General features: G+C 41.6%; 2 protein-coding genes across 2 annotated transcripts in view; one reads left to right on the forward strand and one right to left on the reverse strand.

The window, feature by feature from the left end:
- Positions 1 to 386: 386 nt before the first annotated feature.
- slc31a2 (solute carrier family 31 member 2) lies at positions 387 to 7,473 on the forward strand. Its single transcript, XM_030742389.1, has 4 exons — positions 387 to 837; positions 4,579 to 4,645; positions 5,126 to 5,354; positions 5,973 to 7,473. Exons 1-4 carry the CDS (start codon positions 832 to 834, stop codon positions 6,136 to 6,138), a joined length of 468 nt encoding a protein of 155 aa, XP_030598249.1. The 5' UTR covers positions 387 to 831; the 3' UTR covers positions 6,139 to 7,473.
- niban2a (niban apoptosis regulator 2a) overlaps positions 7,076 to 16,192 on the reverse strand; it is a 29,760-nt gene continuing 20,643 nt past the window's right edge. Inside the window, exons 6-14 of the mRNA XM_030742388.1 lie at positions 16,037 to 16,152; positions 12,749 to 12,853; positions 12,477 to 12,639; positions 11,358 to 11,545; positions 11,049 to 11,204; positions 10,717 to 10,830; positions 10,279 to 10,386; positions 9,776 to 9,887; positions 7,076 to 9,658 (exon numbers count right to left, since the gene is read on the reverse strand). Coding sequence (XP_030598248.1) covers positions 8,760 to 9,658; positions 9,776 to 9,887; positions 10,279 to 10,386; positions 10,717 to 10,830; positions 11,049 to 11,204; positions 11,358 to 11,545; positions 12,477 to 12,639; positions 12,749 to 12,853; positions 16,037 to 16,152 — 1,961 coding nt within the window. The 3' untranslated portion in view covers positions 7,076 to 8,759. The remainder of the gene's footprint in view (positions 9,659 to 9,775; positions 9,888 to 10,278; positions 10,387 to 10,716; positions 10,831 to 11,048; positions 11,205 to 11,357; positions 11,546 to 12,476; positions 12,640 to 12,748; positions 12,854 to 16,036; positions 16,153 to 16,192) is intronic.

Below are 16,192 nucleotides of genomic sequence, written 5' to 3' on the forward strand. Positions count from 1 at the left end.
GTGCTGAAGATGCTCACTGGGAGTGACCAGAATGGGCCTGATTAGAAATTAGTATATCAGAGATTATAGATCAGTTTGATCACTTTGGAGACAAAGTTAGAGAGGCAAAGCTAAGGGAGCAGACAAAAGAAGAACTTGAATCTGAATGGTCACAGAAGTAGAAAATGTTACCCCAAAATGAGGTTTTTAGGAACCCCCTTCCCCTTCCCCTTTTTTTTTTTTTTTTTTAAAGTAATGGTAAGATGAAAATGACTTAACTGCAATTTTAACGTCCCCCGGACACTATTTGACACATCTGTGCTACAGAAGAAGTCGAAAATCTACGAATACTTTCGGGTGTTTCCGTCTGTCACATGACTGTAGCCTTTCTGATTTACGCATGCGCAGTGTATCAACGCTTTGAAAGGCAGCATTAGCGGCGATTTCACACTTTGTTTAAATGTGTAAACTCGGTTGTAGCCACTCTCCTTAATGTCGACGGTTACGGTTGGGTTTGCAGACAGGCGTAATGGCAGCGGGACTCACTATTTCGACTACGCAGTCGCACAGAGGATGTTTGCGTGTTTGTCCCACATGTTGAAAAACTACATTAACCGTCAGCCCGTGTTTATCGTGTGAAGTCACGGGGTAGTATAGGTTACATAGCGTCGTTCCGCTGACAGAGTAGGTGGGACACTGGTAGCTTCTATTGTGTGGTGTTTGAGAAGCGCAGGGTGATGTATAGAAATGGCTCGTACTTGAATGCCCGGACCGAGGGTCGTGTGTGATGGGAACTGCACTCAATAACCGCTGAAAGTGTGGTGTCAGCGTTTGCTCAGCAAGATCACCAAGATGCGCGTAAGTTGTGTGTGTAGTGTAGTTTGCCACTGTATGATCTGGCATACTCCATATTATGTGTTGCTTTAATAAGCTGTTTTGCATTTGGGACGTTTCTCTGTGGGTTAATGTGCGGCATTGACTCACTCGTGGTGAGGGAAACATGTCATACGCACTTCAGGGAATTGGCCACAATAAACCCAGAAAAGTGGTATAACCAGCACATAAAGGTGATGCATCTAATGCACCCTGTACGGAGAATATGAGATGATCTGCTGTAAAGGTCCTATTTAACAAACTGCTACTGTCTACAGTGAACGTCTGGGAGATATGGCTTACCTGAAAACTAAGATGACTTATTATGTGTTAACTTTAATTTGCACAGTGAGTGTTTTATAGTTAGTGTCACCCAAAGCTGGACATTATTATATCTGTAGTTATGGTTGACCTGCTGATTTCTTTAAAGTGTAGATTTCTAATAAAATTGAATTCAGGTCAGATAAATTCAGGCATTGAAATTGTCAGGTGTAAATTTATGCTCTTTGAATTCAGAATAAAATCACTCATTGCATTCAGGTCTTTTGTGCATTTATACTGTTCTGGTTATTTGTTATTTTATTTTAATTTTTTTTAATGAAAGTTCTCATTTAAACCTGAATAACTGAAGCACAGACTTTAAATTGTTCTCTGTCTGTGTAAAAGGCCAAGAACACAGTTTGGGGTAGTCCTTTTGAGTGTTTGTAGTAGCAGCACTGATTACGTTTGCAGTCTCAACTGTTACCTTGAAAACAAACACCTGGTTTTTCCGAAGTGTATATCAAAGATAAGCTCTCGCTGATCTCCAGGTCTAGCCTCCAGTTGGATTGTTGAACCAGCTCTTTCTCTTTCTAGACATTTAAATTTATTACAAATTGGATGTTGGTTTTGTGGGGTTATTCATCATCTATATGCAAAACAGTTCACTCAGTGAGTTCATTCCTGAGATCTGAGCAAAAAAAAGGTGAGCTCACTAAAGAGGCAAGCTGTAAGGCAGCTCACCAGGCAGGTTTTAAACAAACCAGATGGGTTTAGAACTAGAAAATGAAGGTGAACAGTGAAGTTAAACCCAAACTGAATAATTTTAACATTCAAGCAGATGTACAGACTGACTTCATGGTTCAGTTTTGGATGTAATTGTACTCTCACTCACTGTTTCCCTGTGGAACTGGGGATTAATACAATTGAGGTGCACTTCCTTCAGACTACCTTCATTTGGTAAAAGCCAAAGGAAGTGAAACAAAGATAGGGTAATACTGTGGTGCTTGGGTTAATGTGAAATTCATGGTTGGTTGAGACCTTCCAGTGTAGAGTGAAGTTTCCTCCCACAGTCCAGTTAGGTCAAATAGGGTAATAGGCAGCCTGTCTGCAGGAATAGGAGTGTCCCCTCTAAGTCTCTACCACTTAAGAGACCCTCAGCTAGTGGGTGAGTGGATGGATGGATGTTTCTTACCCTACTCCATATTGTCAAGCTGATATGGAGTTATCCTTTGATTTAATTTTCTTAGTCTTCTATAGCCGAGTAACTGTGTGTGGTATGAGAAGAGTCAAATGGGCTCCTTTCCTAGTGCCCATTATACCTGCAGCATTGGTCGCTTTGTGTGCTGACAGTGACATCATCATGTTTCTAATTAGCATCTGCCTCCTCTGAGATCTGCCTTGTTGTGCTTTGTCCCTTGTTAGGTACATATTCTAACATGGGGCCATTTAAATTCAGCCACCAAGTTCTTTAGGGAAGAACTTTGCATAAGTTTGATTGTCAGCGCCGCACTGTTGAGCTTAGTCATCTGGTCGAGCTGTATATTTGAGATTTTATAAGGCCGGAAAAAAGGAGGATTGAGGCATTGATTGTTTTCACGTCACGGCCACCATGCTGAACAAAACAACAGCTCTGGTTTTATGTTGGACAGATGGGCCTTTGTTCTTAAGCTTATTGATTTGACCTCCGAATAATCCGGATAATCCTTGCTCTGATAACCTTTTGTACTGCATTGTCTTTGCTGACAGTAGTTCCAAGATGGCTAGACTCATTTCCATAGTTAAGAGTGTAACTGATGTATCAGTTACACTCTTAACTATGTCTGCTGGGCATTATTTTTTCTGTTGCCGTTGAGCGTTCTTTTCCAGGATCACCAGCGGAGTCTAGATAGTGTAGAAACTGGGAAAACTGGCTCCATTGGATTCCTCAGGTTGGTGGTTGTTGCAATCCTATCAGTGGCACTCAGGAAGACATTAGAGGACAAAGTGCAGCCCTGTCCAGTGTGACACTCCACCTTTTAGGGAGCCTTTCAGATAGTTTCCCATTGACAGTATGCTGCATTCATAATGGCCTTATGCAGGGCTTATGGTCCCACATTGGTGTTCATTTGTGTAGGTCTTTGACTGAAGTATAGGTCCCTTTATGACCCTGTAAACACTACAAAAATGCACTTGTGTGCAGTCCTCCAAGAAGTTGTGCTTCGTTTGAATAATCATTGGTTGAAAATTTTGCTTGGGCAGGAAAGAGAAAGACCAGAGTTCACTCAGGAAGGGGAGAAGCATGGAAAAAAACCCCATCAAAAATCACATGAGAAGCACAAAGAATGACTGTAGTAGAGTTTAAAAAAAAAATGCTTAAACACTCAGATTTATTCGAGTACAAAGAGTGTGATTTGATGAATGAGACTTGTAGTAAGAAAGCACTTTGAGTGCTCAGCTGAGTAGACAGGAGCTACATAAGTACCAGTCAAGTTATTCTATATACATACGTGCTACATACATATATGGGATGGATTTCTGTGGCTCTCGTGGTCTTCCTCTCTTTCCTTAAGTTGCATGGGGTACTCCATTCAATGCGTTACTTGATAATCTACATACAAAAAATTTTTTACAAGCAAAACAAAGCAAGAGAAAGAGGCAGAGAGAGATTAATGAGAAAGAAAACAAACTTGGAAATGATAGAAGCAGAAGGCTGATGGTAGGCTGTCCTAAAGTTTGGGGGCATGAACGGCAAAAGCTGCATCTCCAGTTTTAGTGAGAAATATTGGCTGTCTTAGCAGTTTTGTCATTAGAAGATTGTGCAAGGAGACATAAAGTGATAGATGATCAGAAGTGGAAGAATTTCCATTTTGGCTTTATTATTTATTTATGCTCTCATTCATTTCTTAATTTTAGTTTAACACAGTGCTTCAGAATTTGGTTTTGTGTGTGATAAGGCTGCAAAGTGGTTCATCTTGTCTATGCAGACCTTTCACTTTCCCCCCCCCCTCTTGAATCCTGCCTGTTGCTCTCTCAGTTTGGACTAGCAGGTCTCAGTTAGGCTGTTTTCCAGTGTGCAGCTGGTGAGAGGCACTCGTGCCAAGACAGGTGGTGAATTATGAGGGAGAGCGCCGGGCTGCTGAACAAGCAACAGACACACACAGTGCATTCCTCTATCAGTCACACAGCCACAGCAGCAAGGCTGAACAAAGTGTGCTTTTGTGGGGCAGTGTGTCCTCTAATTGTGGGCCAAAATCAGCGGTATAAACAGCATATTTGTGTAAAATTGTCTAAATAAAATTTTTTTATGTTTTATCTATATGTATGACTGTAATCCAAGATATTTGGAGCATTACTGTACCAAAAACACAAAGCACACAGATTTAATTGAAATCTGTTCATAATTTTCCAAGTTATCCTACTAACAGACGGACTGCTTGGTTCAGTATTTGTGATGCCCTTAACCTAACCGTTCTCATCTTTCTTTAGATGACTTTTGGAACATCGAGCAGTGTGACGCTGCTGTTTGACTTCTGGGATGTGCACAGCCCTGCAGGTAAGCTGCAGAGTGTTAAACAGTCTCGTGATAAAACATAATGTTCACCTGAACTGTTGGCAGAGGAGTGTTTATGTAACACTGCCCAAATTACTGTATGAACTAAATCAAGCTTATCTTAAATATGTTTTAGCATCTCTAATTGCAAAGTGTTTATTTTTAAACTTGAAATAGCAAGCAAAAATATATTAATTAAAGTTAGATACACTATGCACCAGAGTACCTCAGGTTGAGGACTAATTTGTCAAAATATGCCAGACTTCCAGTGCGTCTATAGCGATATCTAAAGGATTTGCAGCTACATTAAGGAGAGGTTTAAGGAGCGAGAATTAGTTAGCCAATGAGACTTTGAATCAAACTTGTTTAATGTTTTTATATAGTGGTGTTCTAGTTATTCAGTGCTTGACACATCTTGGCCTGTAATGCACAAAAGTATTGGCACTACTGTGTGAGTTAACATGTGTGTTATTGTACTTACAGGGATGGTGCTGTCAGTGTTGGTGGTCTTGCTCCTGACTGTCTTTTATGAGATGCTCAAAGTATGGAGAGTGTGGCTGGGGAATAGCTCCAAGCTGGCCCAGCCTCAGTCTCCATACGCCGCCCCACCTTCCTCCCGCTGCGACAGCATCTCTGTCCTGGACAGCAGCCCCTCTGAATCCTCACTGACCCCTATAGTATCACATCCTCCAGCTCCAAGTACCAGGAGCAGGTTAGTCTAAGTGAACGTAGCCAGTTATAATAGCTTTGTACTCTTTCTGAGCTTCTTAAGGGACATCCACACAGGAAGAACTTAGGAGGGATGTAGCGACCAAAGACCATCGATGAAATTCACCATGACGCGTGCAGGCCCCAAATTAAGTTCAAAGCAACTGAAACAATTATGAGTGGGATTAAAGGATCCTGCTGATTGACATAAAAGGGGTGAAAATACAGTTGATGGTTAGCTACACAAACGCAGCCTCGAATGTCAGCTACAATAATTTTCTCGTCATCTGTTGCAGCTGTGCGTTGGGTCCTCAGTGACCTTATTATAATGTAATGCAACACCTCAATTTTTGGACCACAGTTTTGGTTCCTGCCTCTCAAAAAACAAGGTGTCCAAAGAGATTGGAGGACTGGACATTTATAATCACTAATAAATAAAACTTTAAAGTCATTGAACGTTCTTGTTCTGACATGGTAGTAACCTCTGCACCACTCTACACCCTTTTATGTTAAGTGTCCTCGATGACACCATCACACATTGGCAGACTGGCTCTGTAGTGCTTAGCGGAATGATGTATTTGAAGTATTAATCTGTTTTCACTGGCCCTCTCCTTCTCATCAGCTGGTTGCTGCATGTCATCCAGACGGTCCTCCACGTGCTGCAGGTGTCTCTGGCCTACATGCTGATGTTGTGCGTCATGTCCTACAACACCTGGATTTTTCTCGGGGTCATCGTGGGGTCTGTCCTCGGTTATTTTGTCTCATTTCCTCTCCTGGATCGGATGTGACGGTACGGATATTTAATATGGTGTAATGAAGACAAAGGACAGATTTTTTTTTCCCCCCACCACCTGAGGAGCTCACACTCTGGATAATTAATGAAAAACTAATGGCTACATGACACTAAGCTTTGCCTAAATCTCATCTGGATACGAAAACTGAAAATGTTTTAAGTTTCCAGAAAACGCTACATTTTATCATTTGTACCTAATTAATAACTCTTTTGTGTTAAAGTTACACAATGTTCAGAAAATGCTCGATTTTTCAGTCTCTGAGGATTAGTTTTACTTCGCTTTTAAAATCAACAGACTGCGTGACTAACACTGGTGGAAAAATACTTTTTAATCTCCAAGGGAAGCAGTCCTGTTCAGTTCCCTTTTTTTTTTTTAAATTATCTTGAAAATGTACACAGTTGATTTAAAACGATGAAAAGCATTGGAATCGCCCGCAGCAGGGTACCACAAAACCCAGAGACAGGAAGCCTTCACAGCTTTCCTGTACAAGTTTGATAGGCGTTTATTGATACTGCATAATTTGTTGTTTGCTATGTGAAATGAATAACATGTGTAAGGAACTTGATGTTTAATCGAGTGCTCTGGAGTGAAATCTTTAAACAGAGTTGCAGCCGGAGCAGACATTTACAGTCACAGGTCAGGAGGCGGTACTGCACTGCGCTGCGCTCAATATGAGGAACTGATTCATGTGATTCTGGCTTATGAACCCATCTGAAAGATCATCTTGGTTTGCGATGATTCACGGTCATGTGGTTCTGTGGTAATCCACCACAAATCAGACAAAACAAAGTGCCTTGCAGCTGACAGTTAAATGTTTCAGGTGTGCTGATCTTTTGGGACTGTTTTTAAACCTGATTCTGACACTAAAAACTTCTTTTTTTGTCTTTGAATAAAAATCTCTAAAGACTTGTTTAGAAAAAAAAAAAGAGAATGAAGCTGATGAAGTGTTTTTATTCAGACATTTTGATACATGTTTCAAGAAAAGGTAAAAAGTCCTACAAATACAAACAGAAGAAAGCCGTTTACACCTGAATGTTAGAATCCACACAGGCTTTATAATAAATAAAACAAGGGAAGGTAGGCCTCAGCTGCGACTCCGGGTCCTGATTAATGTGCCGTGGATGCGTTGGCAATAGTTACATTAACAATTACAACTCAACATTTAATATTAAAATACAGCCTGGGCTTTTAACTACACTACTAAAGTGGACATATTCCCAGAAAGGACTGCAAGTTTATACTCTGCATTGTAAAAATAAGGAGTTAAATTCTATGCATGTGCTTTATTTACTTGGAGTTTCATCCTGTTTTCTTGTCTAACCATAATTAAAATCCAGTGCTGTGTATGCGTGTCCTCGAATCTCTTTTGCCGCCTTCTCCTCATTTTGCCCCTTCTCAAAGGCAGTTACTGGTCTAAGGACAGAAGGTGTTGTTGTTGACAGAAAATGTGTAAATTCTGCTCTTTATAATTAAAAAAAATATATTTTGAGTGTTAAAATGTGGATTATGTGCTAGTCTAACCTTGAGTCTTTTAGTTAGTACAGAGCAGTAGCAGACAAAAATGACATTTCCCAACAACAACCATATAGTTTTGTCAATAAAGAACATAAAAATCTCCTCCTCCCCTCCCTCCTTGCCACATTTAGTACCAAATTAACAATTTGTTTTCATGAAACCACGTGCAAAACTATACCAAAATTATATTATATGGAATTAAAGCCTGTTATTCATTTACAGTGAAACTATTTGTCACATAAAACACAAGCTAAATGTACAGCTTGATCCCACTACAGCAGTCTGTATGATTTTATAATGGATGGACTTTTAAATAAAAATCATGAAGCAGGCTTCTTCCAGAGCTGTTATTGTTACTTGGTCATCTCTAGAACCCAAAGGCAAAGTCACAAGAAAACAATACATTTTTGATATATTTAAAAAATAAAGACATCTTGGTTTTAAAGTTATTGTTGCTGTATTTACCAACCGCTGCCTGTTTGTACTGAAATGCATTGAAACATAAAGTAAACAAATGGCGTGTTTGTAAAATAACATTTTATAAAAAATAGATAAATACAGTTCAGGATGAAGCAGAAAACTTTGCTCTAGCACCCCCTGCTGCCCAGATAGAGGCTAAGCTCATTAGGCAAGACTGTTTACCTGCAGTGAAGTTGCAAATATATGAGCATAAAATCGTTAGAGATATTCAAATGACCTCCCGCTGTGTAAACAAATCTCAAAAATACCAAAGACTTAGGTTTAGTTTGCTTTTCTCTCCTGCTGTGCACATTTTATAAAGTGTTGATTATCATTTAAAATTTATTAACAGTGTAACGGGCCCCAGCCTGCTGTCATGACATGGAGAGTTGATATAAATCAGACATGAATTTACTGACATACGCAAAATACGAAGAAAATCTGCGCTCACCAATCACCAAACGTGTGTTAAAAAACTGGAGGAGTGGGTTCTGGAGTTTCTAATATCAACAGCAACAAAGAAAAGGCATATTCAATCCCTTAAATACAAACCATATTCATTCAGCTTCTCAATAATTATGACATGCATGTTGCTGTTTGTCTCTGCAGTTTTCTCCAGTTTATGCAGAAGAGTGCCCTTCTTATGATAAAACAACCTCCACTTCTACAGGGTCGATGATCTTTGTCTCTCCACTCAGGCCATTTGTGATTGGCTGAGGCTCCCCATCATCCAGCCCCTCACTGGTGGGTGACTGGAACCCGCTGTCCTCATGCGAGCCAGAGTCTGTAACCAGTGGTGGTGAGGACTCGTAATCTGATTCCGCTGCAGAGATCTCGGCAATGTGTTCACTTTCGTCTCCCTGCACTGCTATCTCTAGTTCCTCGATGGCGTTCTGGATGGCTGCTTCCTCCTTATCGACTTCCTGTTTCTTGCCTGCTACCAGCTGCTGGAGGATTGCTTGTGGGGAAGTCTTCTCTCGCAGAGAATTCCTGGGAACGGTCTCCACCACAGCGGTGACATGAGTCACGTTCTCTGGGACCCCATCCTCCATGGTGATGGTGCCAGTGGTCAACTCTGTGCTGCTGGAGCTTTCAGGATGCTCCACCTTGGACACTGGCAGCACCATCTCAACCACCGGATTAATCAAGTCCCTGATTTCATTCACGCTATCAGGAGACTTGGGGTTCTCAGATGGGCCTAGGTCCTCCTCTTTCTCTAGCTGGTCCTCCTCTTTGCTCTGAGACATCTCAGCATCCTCCTCGGGGATCAGCTCCACTCCTGGGACCTCCAGGCAGGACTCATAGGGCAGAGGCACCCCTTCCACCTGTATCATTGACACCACCTGCTTGCGTCTTCTCCCAGAACTCCTTCCTTCATCTCCACTGCTGACAGAGACATCATGCTCATCACCCCCAAACTTGGTGGCCCAGTCTACTTGGGGATTTTCCCCAAGCAGGTGCAGGTTGGGGTCGCTGTTGGTCAGAATGATGCTGTCCCTGTAGAGATTATGTCTCCTCTGCACAGCTGCCTCCTTCACAGCTGGACACAGGAAGAGAGGAAAAAAAATACAAGACAAGACATGTTATTACTGCTGCTAACCTTCAATGCCATCATCATAAAGACGGTTTCTAATTCTTGGTGTTTTCAGGCCCTTACCCATCATTATGTCTTTGGAGACAGACTGCAGCACCACTTCCTCAAATATATTTTCTACCAGCACAAAACGTGAAAAGTCCTCGAAGATTAGCTCGTTGAACCGAGGCAGTTCCTAAAGAAAACAGGATTCAGATATGAAGCAGTTATCACCAGCATCAGGCCACCAGTTTGGATTTCATTTCTAGCAGCAGTCCTCGTAGTTGGTCAGCAGATGAGGCTGAAATCATGAATATCAAACATGCACTTTAAATGCATCCCTCAAACCATTTGCTACCAGATTCCTCTTAGAAACAAAGTCTCCAGGTGATCATTATGAAGCATTAAAAGCTAAATTACATTTAATTTCAATGGCCACAGGGACAAAAACTACGTGTATAGAATTATCAGTCAAATCAGATGAAAACTGCTTAAAACGTCTGTGACTTTGCTGTAAAATGTGCTTTTCCATGCAGACTTAATTTCAGGATTCATCAGGTTCCCTTGTATTTGTAAGTGTTACTCACAGGTGCACAGGATGGCGAGAGGTTCTGCAGCATGTAGGGGATGATGATCTGCAGCAGAGCCTCTCTGAAGAACTTCTTGCGAACTGTGCTGCTGTCATAGTCATATTTCTGGCAGGAAAAACCAGAAACACAAACATAGCTCAAGGACATAAATTATTTTTAATGAGTCATACCTTTCAACGCTTAATTATGTTCTGCTGTAATTTCAGCTTCTCCTTAGATATTCATCGAATATACTCATTTTGAGTTCACTTGACCTTTGACCCAAATATCTCATGAGCAATAACAGGTTTATCTTGGAAAATCTATACTGAAAACTCAGCAATATAAGAATAAATAAAAAAAAAAAAAACTTTCAAGTTAATAAGTTTATTTGACTTTCTCCTTTGACCTTTCCATCTGTTTGTCTACTTTATTGCATAACTGGTTGTGTTTTACCTTGAGAACTCTGTCCTGGCATCTCTGGATGGTCTTGCACATGTCATTGTCTCCCTGGGCCTCTAAAGACTGGTGAAGCAGCTGCTCAAATGTGTACACTGCATTGTCCATTTGCTGTCAAAACAAATAATTAGGAAAGGTTAGGTGTGCCACAGCCCAGCTTTAAATTGCCACGTTCTTCTTCTCCACCAGGTGGAGGTAGAGAGGTGGCATGGATGCAGGTTTGTCATATTTTTCTAAGGAGTAGGGAGTGTTTTCAGACATCCTGACAGGGGTGTGTGATAAATGTAATATTTCCTGTCATATTGGAGAGGCGGGCTGTAGCACCTTACCTCCCTCATAAGGATCTGAGCCCTGCTGATGAACACAGATGGACTGGAGACGTTGAACCTCTGCTGCAGCCCCTCCAGGTTGAGCTCCTCCACCTTCTCGTAACAGCTCTGCATTTTCACTGGATGGAAGGCAAGCATGGATAGCCTCTCCATGTTCTGAGGGAAGGATGAACAGAGGAAAGGAAATGATAAAGAGGGGTGGACCGAGGATGGTTGTTAATTTACCTAATTTAGGATTGTGTAGGTAACATGTCTTTTCAGCCACTTATATAGTTCAATTAAAAACCAAAAGTAACACTCATAACTAACCTCTCCGATTTTTTCTTTGCCCCCGCCATTGAGTGAGTTCTTGCTGACCTCCACCACCTCCTTAAAGAAAACGTCCCTGACCTCGGCAAACCCTCGGCTGGTGGGCTCCATCAGGGCCTCCAAGATGGAGTTGATGTAGGGCTGGATGTTGGTCCGCAAGATCTGCTCTGCCTTTGGCAACACTAGAGCTGCACACCAGAAGCAAAAGATGAAAGAAAAAAATGACTGAAGTTATTTACTGAAGCTTGTGAAAAAAAAAGAAAAAAAAAAAAAAGCTACACATGGTGATGACACGAAAACTAAAGGCTTGGCCCTGATTTCAAATGAACTGTGCTAGAAGGTCATAACAATAACAGAGAGAATATTTGATACCAAGTTGAAATGCTTGGTATGCATGTGGTGACAAGTAAATATACTTATGCTACTTCCATGGAAGCCCTGCACCTTTATTTGTACCCACTGTTAAGCTATGCAAATGCAGGTGCTAAAAGATATATATAAGAAATCATAGCTATAGTTACACCTGATAAACTTATGCATAACCCTCATAATACATAACCCTTTGTTGTTTTGCACAGTTGATTTATAAAGTCAGAAATGACCTATGCACTGCTAGTGAAGGAATCCAGTTCTTCCACTTGAGCTCAGTGGGAAACCATGAAACAAGCAGCCTGCTCTAAAGCCCGGCTACTCCGGTGCTTTAAAACCCAGCAAATCAAACAATGGGTGAGTTACAGCGGGCTAAGCGGGCTGTGATGGCAAAGTGCAAACAGCAGAACAAGAAGTGGAAAATGTCTGCTAAGGAGGGAGGGTTAGTTACAGAAGAAAAGGACCTGTTGTTACCAGATGTCCAAACAAAGTCATCAGAAATTTGAGCATGCAGTGATCAGACTAATCGCTTCCCTGAGCCAGAGAAACCACAGCCACATGTCACTGAGGCAAACAGCAGGGAGACAATGGAGTGTGCATTTAAGAGGGTTATGTTTCAAGCCAGAGCGAGTAACAAGTGAAACATTTCGGATAGCATGCTGTGTGGACTGAGGCATTGTGCGGGGGGGGGGGGGGGGCTTTTTATATCTTTGAGACATAGTTGAAACTTGAATGTCTTCTTGTTGATACCTCGTATCTTGCTGATGATGTGTTCTTTAGACGCAATGATCTGGTCCATGTCGGTTCGCAGGCTGGCATCCAGCGGGCCTCTCTGGGCCTCACAAGCTTCCACCAGAGCTGCATACTGACCGGTGGTCTGAGACAACACCTGTTTGTACACGGCATCAGAGATCTGGAGGAGGCAGAAGGGTTTAAGAGCATAAATGGTCTGAACTTGTTGACTCACGTGTGTTTTTACAGCATTTTTTATGAGTGTGCCGTACAGACTGATAGAAACTCACCAACATCCAGTTCCTCTGCCTCTGCTGCATCTTCCCCTTCAGGCGAGGTCCAATCACGTCTCTTAGCTTGGGGTAGAGGGTCTCCATCACCAGATTAGCCAAAATCTGTACACACAGACACACAGACACGTAGAATTCATGCATTTAGACATGTTATTTGTATTAGATTTACTTGTAACAGTCTTACACTGAGCTATCAAATCATCTACCTTTCCACAACTAACAGGATGTTATAATTACTACATGCCAACATGTCAGCATTTTTTTTAATATGTCATACAGTAGTAACAAAAACAAAGCGTCCACCAGTCAAAGAAAAACAAAAATGAAGCCTAAAAAAAAGGCTCCTCTTTCCTGTACAGCTACATGAACACAGCTGGACACTGAGAGGCAGGAAGGCTGCTTTTAGTGGCACTGCCCTCACAACTGACAAACACCGATGAAGCTCAGCTCCTCCACGAAGCTTTAACTAAGCTAAGCTAAATATTTGGAGATGGTGATGTTGCTTGGTCATGAACAGCCAAGACAAAAGCAGAGTAGATTTTCCACACAGAGGGCTTTACTGTACCAGTAACAGATACGTTGTAGCCTGAATTACAACAGTGTTTTCTCTGTATAATTGCGCTATTGATTGCTGATACGTTATCCTTGAGTGGATAACTTCAGTTTGTACCTAAATAAAACCGCAAGGCCATAAAAGCTGGCCCTGGTTCAGCCCATATAAAGTGGAACACCTGGTCACAGTTTGGTGCAGCTCAGAGAGGCCCATATTCCTGAAGCGTGGGTCAGATATGGCCCAAATTTCACAACACACCTGACCTCCTGCCAATTTAAGATGGGATGAGCCAGAGTCAAAATTACAAATGGGAGCTACATTTAGATGAAACATTTGTTGCTATTTGGGTATTATTCCATATTTGTCTCTATATTTAACAAATATTTAAGTAAATAAATAAGTTAGATTTGTATTTTTTTTTTAAACAATGGTGCCTAAAAACAGCACTAGCATGCTGCCAGAAAGATATTTTTAAAAAGCCACAAATAAAACCCTCCTAACTAGCCCAGACATACACCTGCAATTAGTAGCCATAGTAACTTTGGGCCTTTTGTGGAAGGCAGTCATTTTAAACCACTAAAGGTGCGCTCCTCTGATTTGATCCTTCATGCTAACCTGCTGCTGCTAAAGTTACATTTCATTGATAAGTTAGGCTGCTGCTTGGAGGTCTGTTTTGTGGGAGAACTGCTCGGATGTTTTGGTTGGATCACCTGTGGAGTTCAAATAACACCTGAAGTTTTTGGTTGGAGGTTTTCCCGGCCATCTGTGCCTCCGTGAGACTTCACTAAGGTAAGTAAATGTTTGCTTGTGAACTGTATTCTTTGCCTCTGTTGATGTTTGTGGGCCTGCAAGTAAATATAAAGCCAACAGCAGACATGACCCGTGTGAGCTTGTTTCATGCTTCATGGATTGTTGATAGTCTTCTATTATGGTGCTTCCATCTACCTGTGTGCTGCATTTCCTGTTGTTGGATTTAGGGCTACAGTATGAATAATGTGTCTGAATATTGCAGCAAACTCTGTTGTGTGTCCCCCCCCATTTTGAAACATTTCCTACTGGCTCAGTGACAACACTGGTGTTAAGTAGAAATTCAAACAGCTCATTTAGCATGAAGGTTAATCACAACCGCAGCAGTACTGATGAGTGTTTGGTCCATATTTTCCCTAATAATAAAATGTAAAAAGCCAAGATATATAATAGGAATAGAAAAATAATTAGGCCTGAAAATGTTGAACTTTGCATAATGGAACAAAGAGGAAATTTTATCTGGAGCCATCGACTGTGTTGAAAGTCTTTTACATGAATTTCACAATTTCACTTTTGCTTGTTTTCACAGCAAAGAATAAAAGTGATTGAATAAACTGGCTTTAATTCTCTCTCTAACCACTACAGAGGTTTATCTTAAAATGAAGAACTTGAGATGCACGTGTCTGTAACATTAAGAGCACAAGCCTAAATGTTGATGTGTGGAGTAAATACTGTAATGTTGAGGAAAACTAAAGATTAAATGGACATTCAGACTGAAAAGGTGGCTGCCATAAACTCGGAGCTGAGGCTGAGTCCTTGTGAGTGCTGGTATGTGGGTTGGGGTGGTGTTGGCCTCTTTGAAGGTTCTGTGTAGGTGCATTCTTGCTCTGTGGTGTGAGCTGAGCGTGTGTTTGATGTACATGCAGTGTTTCCCTGAGCATGTCATTCATCATTGAGGCCTCTCAGCCCTGACCTGCACTCTGAGCTACTCGCAAAGAATGAACGACTGCTCCTCAAAAAGTCCTTTAACTGTAACGCGCAGCAGCCTTGTTAGTTTGAGTTGGTGTCGGTGCACCGCCCAAGGAGGAAATGAAGGTGTGGCACCGGAAGGCCGTTCCTTCAGAGAGTTCAACTTCCTTATCATTAATTCTTTGTGCCCCAGCTAGAATTTTTCCATGTTTTTTAATATTAATCTGCCAGCCACAAGCAATGCCAGCCAGTTGTAACGGTTTTCATATCCAGGCTGCAGTACTGTGCAGTATGGACCAAGTTAATAATTATGGATCATGGTTTTCCCACACAGGAAAATCCCTGCAAGTAAAGTCTGACTCAGAACAGGGGGGGGTGGGGGGCGGGGGGTGAGTAAGCACATGAACACGACTAGTCTAGTCTTAGTTAAAGCTTCTGTGTTACTGGACTTAACACAAGTCATTGTGTTGCTTTTGGCCATTTATTAAACAAAATGTGTTTTAAGCTTGAATAAAAATTAAAACCCACTTATAGAAACTTGTAAAAAAAAAAAAATAATACATTGAAAAATCAGATTTCCCTTTTGTGTGGGGACAAAATCTTTGAGAAACATGTTTGAATTGGACAGGTTGCCTAGGTACATTGACAACTGCCCAAGTGTATTTTGTGACTAATTGAGAGAAGGATGTCCACGGGTAACTTATTAGTAAACTAAGCAGCTAGCCTCAGCCCATCATATTTACCTACCGCTAGTTTCTTTTGTGCCAGTCTCCCAAAAAGTCTTGGGATGAGATGGACTCCAATTCCATCCTCCAGGTTCATGTGCTGAAGTTCCCAGCACATGACCCCCCCCCCCCCCCCCCCCCCCCGTCTATCTGCTCATTAAAGAGGCAGCTGATTATCGCTCCACTACTTATTGTCACAAAGTATATAAAGTACCATACCCCCGTTACCACCACAAATGGAAACTACTCCCAAGGAAACATTGTCGGTATTGTGATTAATCTGTGATTAACCTGCGGTGGTGTTCCACACATCATATCCCAGGTCCCGTAGTGTCCTTTGGCTTGTCTGTGAAGCCTCACAGAGTCAGTGAAGGCTGGTGTCTTAACAGTGCAGTCCTCCGGCAGATCTGTTGGGGGCAAGAAAGAAACGGGCACAAGTTGAGAATT

The sequence above is a fragment of the Archocentrus centrarchus genome, chromosome 12 (assembly GCF_007364275.1).
Source record: "Archocentrus centrarchus isolate MPI-CPG fArcCen1 chromosome 12, fArcCen1, whole genome shotgun sequence".
Lineage (NCBI taxonomy): Eukaryota > Metazoa > Chordata > Actinopteri > Cichliformes > Cichlidae > Archocentrus > Archocentrus centrarchus.

Bases quoted from the DNA above. Each gene is read 5' to 3' on its own strand.
- slc31a2 (XM_030742389.1), top strand. The intron at 4,646-5,125 runs GTAAGCTGCAGA...TTGTACTTACAG, and splicing joins GGATGTGCACAGCCCTGCAG to GGATGGTGCTGTCAGTGTTG. The intron at 5,355-5,972 runs GTTAGTCTAAGT...CCTTCTCATCAG, and splicing joins GCTCCAAGTACCAGGAGCAG to CTGGTTGCTGCATGTCATCC.